We start from the raw sequence: 13,115 nt of genomic DNA, 5'->3' as shown, positions 1-13,115 counted from the left end.
TCACTGTTATACACTACATCATTTATAAACTGTCACAAACAATTTACAAGCTACAAAACACAAATACAGATACAACATTTCATCACTTCATGTTATCAAGTATTGATCACATAGTTTGGACATTACCACCTGTCAATTTCAGAGGGGAATTAAATCTGTTTTAACAATTAATTTGAATATCTTCTAGTTTACCTGTTCGATCCTTTATGTTTCTCTCATGGCCCTGAGAACTTAGAGCACATGTGTCAAACTCCGGTCCTTGAGGGCAGAGTGTCTGCAGGTTTTCACTCCTCTCTTGTACTTGATTGATACATTTAGGTAATTGATTAGTTTGGAACTCCTCATCACCTGGCTTTCTAGGTCTTAATTGGACATAGATCGAAAGGAAATAACAAAAGCCAGCAGACAAACGGCCTTCCAGGAATGTAGTTTGACACCAAGGCCTTACAGCAGGGTTCCCCCCACAATTTTTGGGGGGGACATCTGTTCCAAAGTATTTTCGAGCATAATATAAAGTATGTATACACCTTGACTTTTTCCACATTTTGTTGTGTTGCAGCCTGAATTCAAAATGGATACTTTTTTTTCTCGCCCATCTACACACAATAACCCATAATGACAAATGTATTGAAAATAAAATACAGAAATATTTCATTTACATACAGTAATACTGAACTTATTTAGGCTTGCCATAGCAAAGAGGTTAAATACTTATTGACTCAAGACATTTCAGCTTTGTTAACATTTGTAAAAACATAATTCCACTTTGACATGATTGGGTATTGTGTGTATACCAGTGACAAAAAACATCAATATTTAATACATTTTAAATCCAGGCTGTTACACAACAAAATGTGGAAAAAGTCAAGGGGTGTGAATACTTTCTGAAGGCACTGTATGTGATCGTATACAAATGTAAGCAAGGTTTGAAATGATGTTTTAGTCAAATATTTTATCTGTTTGGGCCGCTTGATGTCAATATGCAGTCTACAAATGATTTGTAATTATGTTCCTGCCCCCTGACCATCCGCTCAAGAAAAAATGGTAAATCTAGTAGATGATCTCTGCCTTAGAGCAGTGATTCGCAAGCTGTGGGGTGGGTTTCCAAAACTCACTACAGCTGTAAACTTACTCTTGAAAGTTATAATAGTAGAATGCACAAGGTTCAATGTCTAAATTGGGTAGTGCATCATCAGTTCCTCTTGTCATGTCACTGCATACCTTAGAGAGATATTTATTTAGAACTTGTCAGAAATGTCCAGATCAACTAGCCCATGTAAGCTAACTTTTTTTAGCTCGTTTATTGTAATGTTTGAGTCACTCAAATATCACATTAATACACATTAGACGTGGAAAAATGTATAGAATTGCAAGAAAATTTGTTTTAAAATGGAAAAATGTTCTCTCCACCAACAAGAGGTGTGTGAACAGTTTGTGTCACAAACAGTGCTTGTGCCCATAGAAATAAACATGTCTTGTGCTCGGGGGGGGGGGGGGGGGGGGAGAGAACCTCTCACTCAACATCTATAGCCTATTATAGCTTATTATTGAACAACCTACAGCACCCGATGTCACAGGAAGGCCAAAAACATCATCAAGGACATCAACCACCCGAGCCACGGCCTGTTTACCCCGCTATCATCCAGAAGACGAGGTCAGTACAGGTGCATCAAAGCTGGGACCGAGAGACTGAAAAACAGCTTCTATCTCAAGGCCATCAGACTGTTAAATAGCCATCACTAGCACATTAGAGGATGATGCCAACATACATAGACTTGAAATCACTGGCCACTGTAATAATTGGAACACTCGTCACTTTAATAATGTTTACATATTTGGCACTACTCATCTCATGTGTATATACTGTATTCTATTCTAATGTATTTTAGTCTATGCTGCTCCGACATTGCTCGTCCAAATATTTATACATTCTTAATTCCATTCCTTTACTGAAAATGTGTGTGTATTATTGTGAAATTGTTAGATATTACTTGTTAAATATTACTGCACTGTTGGAGCTAGAAACACAAGCATTTAGCTACACCCGCAATCATTTTTTATTTATTTAACATTTATTTAACTAGGCAAGTCAGTTGTTAACAAATTCTTATTTACAATGATGGCCTACCAAAAGGCAAAAGGCCTCCTGCGGGGATGAGGGCTTGGATTAAAAAATTAAATAAAATAAAAATTATATATATATAAATATAGGACAAAACACACATCACGACAAGAAAGACAACACAACACTACATAAAGAGAGACCTATGACAACAACATAGCAAGGCAGCAACATATGACAACACAGCATGGTAGCAAAACAACATGACAACAACATGGTAGCAACACAACATGACAACAACATGGTAGCAACACAACATGACAACAACATGGTAGCAACACAACATGGTAGCAGCACAAAACATGGTACAAACATTATTGGGCACAGACAATAGCACAAAGGGCAAGAAGGTAGAGACAACAATACATAATGCAAAGCAGCCACAGCTGTCAGTAAGAGTGTCCATGATTGAGTCTTTGAATGAAGAGATTGATATAAAACTGTCCAGTTTGAGTGTTTGTTGCAGCTCGTTCCAGTCGTTAGCTGCAGCGAACTGAAAAGAAGAGCGACCCAGGGATGTGTGCGCTTTGGGGACCTTTAACAGAACGTGACTGGCAGAACGGGTGTTGTATGTGGAGGATGAGGGTTGCAGTAGATATCTCAGATAGGGGGGAGTGAGGCCCAAGAGGGTTTTATAAATAAGCATCAACCAGTGGGTCTTGCGACAGGTATACAGAGATGACCAGTTTACAGAGGAGTATAGAGTGCAGTGATGTGTCCTCTAAGGAGCATTGGTGGCAAAGTAGATGGCCGAATGTTACAGAACATCTAGCCGCTCGAGAGCACCCTTACCTGCCGATCTATAAATTATGTCTCCGTAATCTAGCATGGGTAGGATGGTCATCTGAATCAGGGTTAGTTTGGCAGCTGGGGTGAAAGAGGAGCGATTACAATAGAGGAAACCAAGTCTAGATTTAACTTTAGCTTGCAACTTTGATATGTGCTGAGAAAAGGACAGTGTGCCGTCTAACCATACTCCCAAGTACTTGTATGAGGTGACTACCTCAAGCTCTAAACCCTCAGAGGTAGTAATCACACCGGTGGGGAGAGGGGCATTCTTCTTACCAAACCACATGACCTTTGTTTTGGAGGTGTTCAGAACAAGTTAAAGGGTAGAGAAAACTTTTTGGACATTAAGAAAGATTTGTTGTAGAGCGTTTGACACAAAATCTGGGGAGGGGCCAGCTGAGTATAAGACTGTATCATCTGCATATAAATGGAAGAGAGCTTCCTACTGCCTGAGCTATGTTTTTGATGTAAATTGAGAAGAGTGTGGGGCCTAGGATTGAGCCTTGGGGTACTCCCTTGGTGACAGGTAGTGGCCGAGACAGCAGATGTTCTGACTTTATACACTGCACTCTTTGAGAGAGGTAGAGAGCAGAAATCAGTGAAGCAGATATCAGAGCACAAGTCAGAATTGGGGCTAGCAACAGTAGATGGGCCAGGGTGTACATGCACATTTCCAGATATCATCAACAGTAATACAATCAATAATATCTGCTAAACATGTGTATGTGACCAATAAAATTTGATTTGATTTGATGTTCCCCAATGCTGGAAAAGGGGCCTGAGTGGAAATTTTGGTAACCCTTGCTAGACGAAGAGCTAAATGATATACAGTGTGAGGGTGCCACCATGTGTTCAAAGTGTGAACTACACACTGAATAGATGTACACCAGGGGGTGTCAGACTCATTTTGTCCTGGGGTTAAGGGGACACATTTTCTCTCTTTCTTGAGGTCTGGAGGGCTGCAATGCAAATTGGGTATATTGCCTTGCCGTCAAAAGACGCAAAAACACAATGGACACAGTGAAGAGACTGATTAAAGAATTTGTATTTTTTGTACATTTACGTCCATTGTCATTTCATTTCAAGACTGAAAGGCCAGCATTGCCTGAACAGAGAAGATTTATTAAGCAGACGTAAGGCAGTCCAGCATACAGTTGATAAGTGACTTGACAATATGGGGGTTGGGAAGATCAAAACAGAGAATGCTTGCATACAGTTGATAAGTGACTTATCAACTGTATGCAAGCATTCTCTGTTTTGATCTTCCCAACCCCCATATTGTCACACCTCTGAGAGAATGAGGTGTTGTTGTCTTTACAGGTCTGTAGTCCTATCTGATTGGAGGTTAACTTTACAGTAATACTATTGGTCAACAGCTCAGATTTTGAATCCAAACAACTCAGATGTTGTAAAAGGGTCTAAGATTTATTTTCCTGACTTGCTGTGGTGAGATATACACTGTCTTTCTGTCTCTCTCCCTCTCCCATGAGCTATGGGCTAATGCACAAGCCATGGTTTCCTTGTCTCTCTCTCTCCCTCTGTGATCATGCTTAGAATAATTCCGTGTCTCTCTCTCTCCCTCTGTGATCATGCTTAGAATAATTCCGTGTCTCTCTCTCTCCCTCTGTGATCATGCTTAGAATAATTCCTTGTCTCTCTCTCTCCCTTTGTGATCATGCTTAGAATAATTCCGTGTCTCTCTCTCTCCCTCTGTGATCATGCTTAGAATAATTCCTTGTCTCTCCCTCTCCCTCTGTGATCATGCTTAGAATAATTCCTTGTCTCTCTCTCTCCCTCTGTGATCATGCTTAGAATAATTCCTTGTAATGCTTTCTAGTTTAAGCTTATGCCTTGTAAATGTAATAATTCATTTTTCAAAGTAATTAAATACACTTGTAATTAGAATTCCATTCTCAGACATTTCTGGATTTTGTTATTTTTAACATTTTATTTAACCTTTATTTAACTAGGCAAGTCAGTTAAGAACAAATTCTTATTTACAATGACGGTCTACCAAAAGGCAAAAGGCCACCTGCAAATAGGATAGCCTATTACTGTAACTCAACTGTAGTCTAATGCATACTGCTATTCATCTTATGGAGTCAGATAAACATTTTAATAGGCTAATTGCTTAGTCTTATTACGAATGGCATGTGAGGTGTATATGATATGCATATAGGATAAATATTACCACACAACACAGACACATTAGAAACTGACTGACACTGAAATCCAAGACTGTTGGGTGCATAATGCAACTCACACATCTCTACACAGACAGCGCTGGTCCCAGAGAGAGCAGTCCTCTGGGTTTGTAACAAACTAGAACTCTCTCTAACTCACACTCACTCATGAATAATGCATGCTGGGTATTTTGAACAGATGCTCCTCGCCCCCTTGTGTCTCCCCCCTGTGTCTGAGGACAGACGGTACACACACACACACACACACACACACACACACACACACACACACACACACACACACACACACACACACACACACTTTTATACAGCTAACCTTGTGGCGACACACAATTCAGTCCCATTCAAAATCCAATTTTCCCTAAACCTAACCCATACCCTTACACTAACCCTAAACCCGAAAACTTAACCTTAACCCTAAACCTAAACCTAACTCTAGCTCCTCACCTTAAAACTAAACATAAACCTAATTCCCACCCTATCCTTAAATCCCACAGAAATAGCATTTTGACCTTGTGTCCCCAGTTGGTCAAATTTTTGTTAGTATACTATTCTTGTGGGGACTTCTGGTATAAACACACACGTACACACGTACACACGTACACACGTACACACGCACACACACACACACACACACACACACACACACACACACACACACACGTAGTGTCTCTGCCTGCAGTATCTTTGATGGCCACTGAGGGGCAGTGTGGTTCTGTTAAAGTCAAACTGACTCAGAGGAGAGAGGAAGGCAGATTTGGAACTAGACTCACAGCTCTCATATAACCATGACAACTCATGTGCTAAATAATTTAATGACATAAAATATAAAATAAGTTATCAGGGTTTATTCAATTGGATGCAGACAGATATATGATTTGTAGAATAGACTTGGCTTCCTTATGAGTGCAAGGTGAGAAGATTCAGTTTTAAAGGGGCTAGAGGTCAGGGGTTAAAGGTGACTCACACATGGGTTTGAGCTGTCCAATGAGCTCCTCCTTGCTCCACTTGGCCCACTCCTTCCTGTCTGTGTTGATGGAGCAGAGGACAGGCCCACATGGCTTCCCACTGTCGTCCACTGCTGGAACGTTCAGGTAGTGTACCAACACTATGTCTGGGTTCTACACAGAGGGAAGAGATGTATATATATTTTTTTGAAAACCTTTGTTGGGGGAGAGAGGGGGGTGGAGGGAGAAAGAATTAGAGCGGTGGGAATGAGAGTGTTAAACAGATCAAAATATATTTTATATTTGAGATTCTTCAAAGTAGCCACTCTTTGCCTTGATTACAGCTTTGCACACTCTTGGCATTCTCTCAACCAGCTTCATTAGGTAGTCACCTGGAATGCTGTCAATTAACAGGTCTGTCTTGTTAAAAGTTAATTTGTGGAATTTCTTTCCTTCTTAATGTGCTTATACAGAAGATAGCCCTATTTGGTAAAATACCATATTATGGCAAGAACAGCACATGAAGGTCAGTCAATCCGGAAAATTTCAAGATTCTTCAAGTGCAGTCGCAAAAACCAAACTTTTAACTGGGTTATTTCATAGTTTTTATGTTTTCACTATTATTCTACAATGTAGATGAGATGGTCATAGGAGAAGGTGGGAGAGAGGGAGCGAGGGAAAAGGAAAGTAGAGGATAAAGAGGACAGGCATTGAGTGTCAGAGGAGAGATTCTCACCTGCCATTTCATAAACGTTTGAACAACTCAAGCCCCCTCAACCCAGCTGCGTGTGTATGTGTGTGGTTGTGTGTTTTCGACCCTCATTCGCTACAGGTCCCTCAGCTCTGGCTCCAGGAGTGTATGAAAGATTCAGCACACACACAGGTACGGTTCAAACCCTGCTGGGTGAGAGGGAGTGTGCGTGTGTGTGGATGAGTATGTATGTGTGTGCGCGTACAGGCATGGTTAAAGACCCATCATGTTGCCTGTCCTCAGTTTGACTATGGCCCTCTGACCGTCTAAAACTTGAGCAGAGGAGTGATAGGAGTGAGAGAAGTGAGATGAGGGAGTGAGAGGAGTGAGATGAGGGAGTGAGATGAGGGAGTGAGAGGAGGGAGTGAGATGAGGGAGTGAGAGGAGTGAGTGAGATGAGTGAGTGAGATGAGGGAGTGATATGAGTGAGAGGAGTGAGAGAAGTGAGATGAGGGAGTGAGAGGAGTGAGATGAGGGAGTGAGAGGAGTGAGATGAGGGAGTGAGAGGAGTGAGTGAGATGAGTGAGAGGAGTGGGATGAGGGAGTGGGAGGAGTGAGATGAGGGAGTGAAAGGAGTGAGATGAGGGAGTGAGATGAGGGAGAGGAGTGAGATGAGGGAGAGGAGTGAGATGAGGGAGTGAGATGAGGGAGAGGAGTGAGATGAGGGAGAGGAGTGAGATGAGGGAGAGGAGTGAGATGAGGGAGAGGAGTGGGATGAGGGTGAGGAGTGAGACGAGGGGAGGAGGGAGAGGAGTGATATGAGGGAGTGAGATGAGTGAGATGAGGGAGAGGAGTGAGATGAGGGTGAGGAGTGCGACGAGGGGAGGAGGGAGAGGAGTGAGATGAGTGAGTGTGTTCCAATGTCAATGTGACTGGGGACGTATTTCTGTCCCTCATATGAGCAGCAGAGTGAAGCAAACATTAATAACACACCTCTATACACAGGGGAGAGCAGGGTCCGTCTGTGTGTGTGTGTGTGTGTGTGTGTGTGTGTGTGTGTGTGTGTGTGTGTGTGTGTGTGTGTGTGTGTGTGTGTGTGTGTGTGTGAAGCCTCTGGGTATTTCCTTGAAAAGCCAGGTAGGGAGTACACCACACACAGAAAAGTGTGTCTACTTTTCCAGCCCAGTGGAGTCTGACTCGGTCAGAGTCAGATTCAGATATACAAATAGATAGAGATGACAACAACAACCAGGCACATTCTGGGAGTTCAACTTTGTTGACATTTCAGTTACTAATTCAATACAAGCATAAGATCTGGGTACCATGTTGCTGCCTCTGGGGATTCCTTTTCCACTCACCCATCTATTCATGATGTGTACAGTCGACTCCTGATAAGTGCACATTGGATCAGCGTCAGACATTACTTTCACTTGCCCCTGGTGTCAGCCAGCTCCAGTTCAGGGCATGCTTTCACAACAGTAGTTGAGGTTATAATGAGTCGAATGTATTGTGGTTGTATGGTGGGAGGGGCTTACCTGGAGCAGCCAATAGCATCTGCGATGGAAGGTAGGGATGATGGAGGAGTGGACATAACACCCGTACAGACACTGAGAGAGAGAGAGGACATGGTTAGAGTTAAACACAATCATGCACGCGCGCACACGCACACACGCACACACACACACACACACACACACACACACACACACACACACACACACACACACACGTTCGCAGTACTTATCTGCCATGACAGTGCATCATGTTCAAAAGGTGTGGAGGATGAACATTTTAACAAAGCCTGCAATGTACAATCTCCCTAGCAGAGGATGATGTCACACAATCAGAGCGAGAAAGAGAGAGAAAAGAGAAAGAGAGGGATGAGGCATGATAGTGGTGACGACCTTGATGGTTACCCCCCTTTTCTCTCTTCCTCTCTCTTCTCTCTGTAGCCAAAGGCAGAGTGCATTTCCATAAATTTCCATTCTGTATGAGGGTCTATCTACCCCACAGGCTTGTTTCTCTTCTTCATCATCCCTCTTTCTTCTCTCTTTTTTTCTCAATCCCTCTCTGTCCCTTTATCCCTTCCTCCCTCTCTCCTGGTCATTCCCTCTCTTTTTATGTCTGTCACACTCCTCACTCACTGCTTGCGTACTATTTCTGCTGAATAATCAATTATAGAGCTGTAGCATGTGACTCACACACACGCACACGCACACACACACACACACACACACACACACACACACACACACACACACACACACACACACACACACACACACACACACACCATTGCCTTGAGACTCGATCGATACTCCTCTCTGTTCCTGTCGAAGGAGGCATTGACATCATCTTTGGCCTGAAGCCAAACACACACTTATCCTACAGAGAGGGTGTGTGTGTGTGTGTATTGGTAACATAAGAAACAGCTAGGGGAGGATGTTAGAGACTGATTCACAAACGGAGAGAGAGGGAGAGCAGGAGCGAGCGCTCAATCCAGTCAATCCATCCCACTCTCTTCCCTTTTTCCATCTCATTAACCTTTTTTCTTCTTTTCACCTCACATCCCTTCATTTCTCCTCCCTCTCTTTCCCTTCCCCTCCAATTCCTCTACTTTGAGTTTTGTATGGCCTTTAGCGGTCTTCCATCTACAGTGCCTTCAGAAAGTATTCACACCTCTTGACTTTTTCCATATTTTGTTGTGTTACAGCCTGAATTTAAAATAGATTTGCATATCTGATTCAAATCTGTTCTTTTTCCTGCAGTCTAAGTCAAAAAGCACATGGAATCAGATATTTCAAGCAACATTTCAAACCATCTTTGTAGGTGGCTTGAAGTCAGATATAAATCTGATTCCTGGCCATGTGACCAGTGGTGTGTATTCATGGATGCCAAGGGAAGCCAGGCTTCCTCCCAAAAATGTATCAATAGAAAAATGTAAAAACATAAAATAATTTATCTTTCCTCTCTGTGTTTCTTAGAGGCTGAATGATGCTGAATGATGCTGTCTGGTCCAAACGAGTATGACATTGTTGCCGCCCGTAGCATTAAAGGCAAGGGAAGCCAACGAGCATCCTACCTCCTTTGACAAAAAAAGTTAAAAAAAATAGCTAATCAGTGTTGAGTTAAACTGGGCGAGCTCAACTGTGAACGGTCCTGGAGCACCAAAAAAAAGTGTCAAGAGAAGCCAGCTTGGATTTGGTGTCACTCCTATCAAATCCCATCGAGAGCATATGTCATTGACAGAAAAACTTGAATTGTTGCATCTCGTTGTGTTGTTGTCCTCCGGTGACTAGAGCTAGCTAAAATTAGCCCTTTCCTAAATTAGCCATGGATGGAGATTTGGACTTGTGGTTTTACTTAATTCTCCGTACTGGCCAATGATTAAAATGACGATTCTGATCCAACCATTAATTCATACATTGTTGTGCCCCTGGCCTGAGAGGATGCAAGTTAAATATGTAGCTAGAAGAAGTTAACTAGCTAACGTTGCCCATGAAAGGAAGTTAGGCTAGTGAGCAATCATTTTAGCCAGGTAGTCTAGAACAACAAAACAAGTATGTACTGCATGACAGAGTGATAGACCACTTTGTCAACATGAAAGAGAAGAGGAGGTATTGGCCCTTCTCTACAAGTAGGGTGAGTCAACATGTTTTCTACTTGCACGAACGCGCACTCAAGGCTTTAGAGACTCGCAATTGTAATCGCTACCAAAGGTGATTCTAACATGTATTGACTCAGGGGTGTCAATACTTATGTAAATGATATATTTCTGTATTATATTTTCAATAAATTAGCAAACATTATTAAAAGTATGTTTACTGTCATTATGGGGTACTGTGTGTAGATGGGTGAGAAAAAGTCAAGGGGTTATGAATACTCTCTGAGGGCACTGTATATGTAGGAGTGCATGTGTGTGCTCACCTCCACTCCCTGTACTTTGAGCTTCATGTGGTCTTCCCTGGTGGTCTTCCCATCTTTCCTCTTCTTCCAGCAGTAGCCATCCTTCCTGTACTTTACCTTCTTCCTGTTGTACAGGATCATCGAGCCATTCTGAGGTCTTGTAGAAGAAGAGAGAGAGGAGAGAGGGAGAGAGGGAGCAAGGGAGAGGAAAGCGGGAGGGAGAAAGAGGGAGAGAGGGGGGAGAGGAAAGGGAGAGAAGGAGAGATATCAATAACACATTTATTACTCTGTAGATCACTCTCATATTACTGTTAGTGTTTCTATGGTGATTGGATGATATAAGTAGAAGTAGGAGACAGTCTGTTGCTACCCAGAGTGCATCACACCTGCATTTACAGTATCTCTCTCAACCATCACAACTAACTCAAAACAAGCAAAGCAATTAACTGACCAATAACAGAGACCGGTTATTTTTGGAGAAACAAGTTATTCTTGGATTAACAGAAACGCACACTGCTCACCGCTGATTGTGTGGTTCTACGAATGTGGTTCTATGAATCTTTCTGTCATTTCACCCCTCTGTGTTTGATGTTCACACACACACACACACACACACACACACACACACACACACACACACACACACACACACACACACACACACACGCTAACATATTAGCTCACAAACACACACGTTAATATTTTAGCAGGGTGCTTTAGCTGCACAGTGGGAAAACTGTTTACTCAGCTACTATTCCTCAAACCTGTGAAGACACACACACACTGCTGTTATACACACAAACACACACACGCTGTACACACAGAGGGCAGATCTCCTCCTGAGTGTACTATGAGCTCAATGTCATCCCTGGAGCTCCTCAATCAATCACCACATTACAGAAACAGTGGGACCAGTGTGTGTGTGTGTGTGTGTGTGTGTGTGTGTGTGTGTGTGTGTGTGTGTGTGTGTGTGTGTGTGTGTGTGTGTGTGTGTGTGTGTGTGTGTGTGTGTGTGAGACCGAGATAGAGAGAGTGTGTAAGGTGGAGGATTTGCTGCCTTATCTCCTAACAACAGAGACAGAACAAGCATTTCAACAATCAATAAACCCCCCACACACAAACCCCCTTTCTCCTCCCCTCCCCTTGTCTTTCATTCCCTCCTATCTCCTCTCCTCCCCTTGTCTTTCATTCTCTCCTATCTCCTCTCCTCCCCTTGTCTTTCATTCTCTCCTATCTCCTCTCCTCCCCTTGTCTTTCATTTTCTCCTATCTCCTCTCCTCCCCTTGTCTTTCATTCTCTTCTATCTCCTCTCCTCCCCTTGTCTTTCATTCTCTCCTATCTCCTCCCCTCCCCTTGTCTTTCATTCTCTCCTATCTCCTCTCCTCCCCTTGTCTTTCATTCTCTCCTATCTCCTCTCCTCCCCTTGTCTTTCATTTTCTCCTATCTCCTCTCCTCCCCTTGTCTTTCATTCTCTTCTATCTCCTCTCCTCCCCTTGTCTTTCATTCTCTCCTATCTCCTCTCCTCCCCTTGTCTTTCATTCTCTTCTATCTCCTCTCCTCCCCTTGTCTTTCATTCTCTCCTATCTCCTCTCCTCCCCTTGTCTTTCATTCTCTCCTATCTCCTCCCCTCCCCTTGTCTTTCATTCCCTCCTATCTCCTCTCCTCCCCTTGTCTTTCATTCTCTTCTATCTCCTCTCCTCCCCTTGTCTTTCATTCTCTCCTATCTCCTCTCCTCCCCTTGTCTTTCATTCCCTCCTATCTCCTCTCCTCCCCTTGTCTTTCATTCTCTCCTATCTCCTCTCCTCCCCTTGTCTTTCATTCTCTTCTATCTCCTCTCCTCCCCTTGTCTTTCATTCTCTCCTATCTCCTCTCCTCCCCTTGTCTTTCATTCTCTCCTATCTCCTCTCCTCCCCTTGTCTTTCATTCTCTTCTATCTCCTCTCCTCCCCTTGTCTTTCATTCTCTCCTATCTCCTCTCCTCCCCTTGTCTTTCATTCTCTCCTATCTCCTCTCCTCCCCTTGTCTTTCATTCTCTCCTATCTCCTCTCCTCCCCTTGTCTTTCATTCTCTCCTATCTCCTCCCCTCCCCTTGTCTTTCATTCTCTCCTATCTCCTCCCCTCCCCTTGTCTTTCATTCTCTCCTATCTCCTCTCCTCACGTTCTTTCTTTTTCTCTTTATTCCTCTTCTTCTCTCCTCTAGTTTATTCCTCTCCTCTCTTTTTGTTCATTTTTCACTAAAAGTACATGCCCAGAGATTATGGTAATTACATTTATGCACACTCAGTGAAATTGAATGTACTTTGAGCTTATTTTCTTTGCCACCTTAAATGTGTTGTGTTTCAGTGTGTTTCTCAGTAGAGTACAGTAGCCCTCTGATCAAAGCTTAGTTTAGTCTCTGTGTCTCGCGGCTGCTGTGACTCATCCCGCCGCGGTTAACTCTAATTATGTTACAGAGAT

The 13,115-nt window shown here is 42.9% G+C and overlaps 1 protein-coding gene across 1 annotated transcript in view; it reads right to left on the bottom strand.

Moving 5' to 3' along the window:
* camta1b (calmodulin binding transcription activator 1b) overlaps nucleotides 1–13,115 on the bottom strand; it is a 171,668-nt gene that overhangs the window by 20,037 nt on the left and 138,516 nt on the right. The window contains exons 5-7 of the mRNA XM_029692636.1: nucleotides 10,681–10,816; nucleotides 8,289–8,360; nucleotides 6,083–6,236 (exon numbers count right to left, since the gene is read on the bottom strand). Of these exons, the coding sequence (XP_029548496.1) occupies nucleotides 6,083–6,236; nucleotides 8,289–8,360; nucleotides 10,681–10,816 (362 nt within the window). The remainder of the gene's footprint in view (nucleotides 1–6,082; nucleotides 6,237–8,288; nucleotides 8,361–10,680; nucleotides 10,817–13,115) is intronic.

This window comes from Salmo trutta, chromosome 16 (assembly GCF_901001165.1).
Source record: "Salmo trutta chromosome 16, fSalTru1.1, whole genome shotgun sequence".
Classification (NCBI taxonomy): domain Eukaryota; kingdom Metazoa; phylum Chordata; class Actinopteri; order Salmoniformes; family Salmonidae; genus Salmo; species Salmo trutta.
Note: the sequence above shows the minus strand (reverse complement) of the source record. Positions and strands in the feature narration are given on the sequence as shown.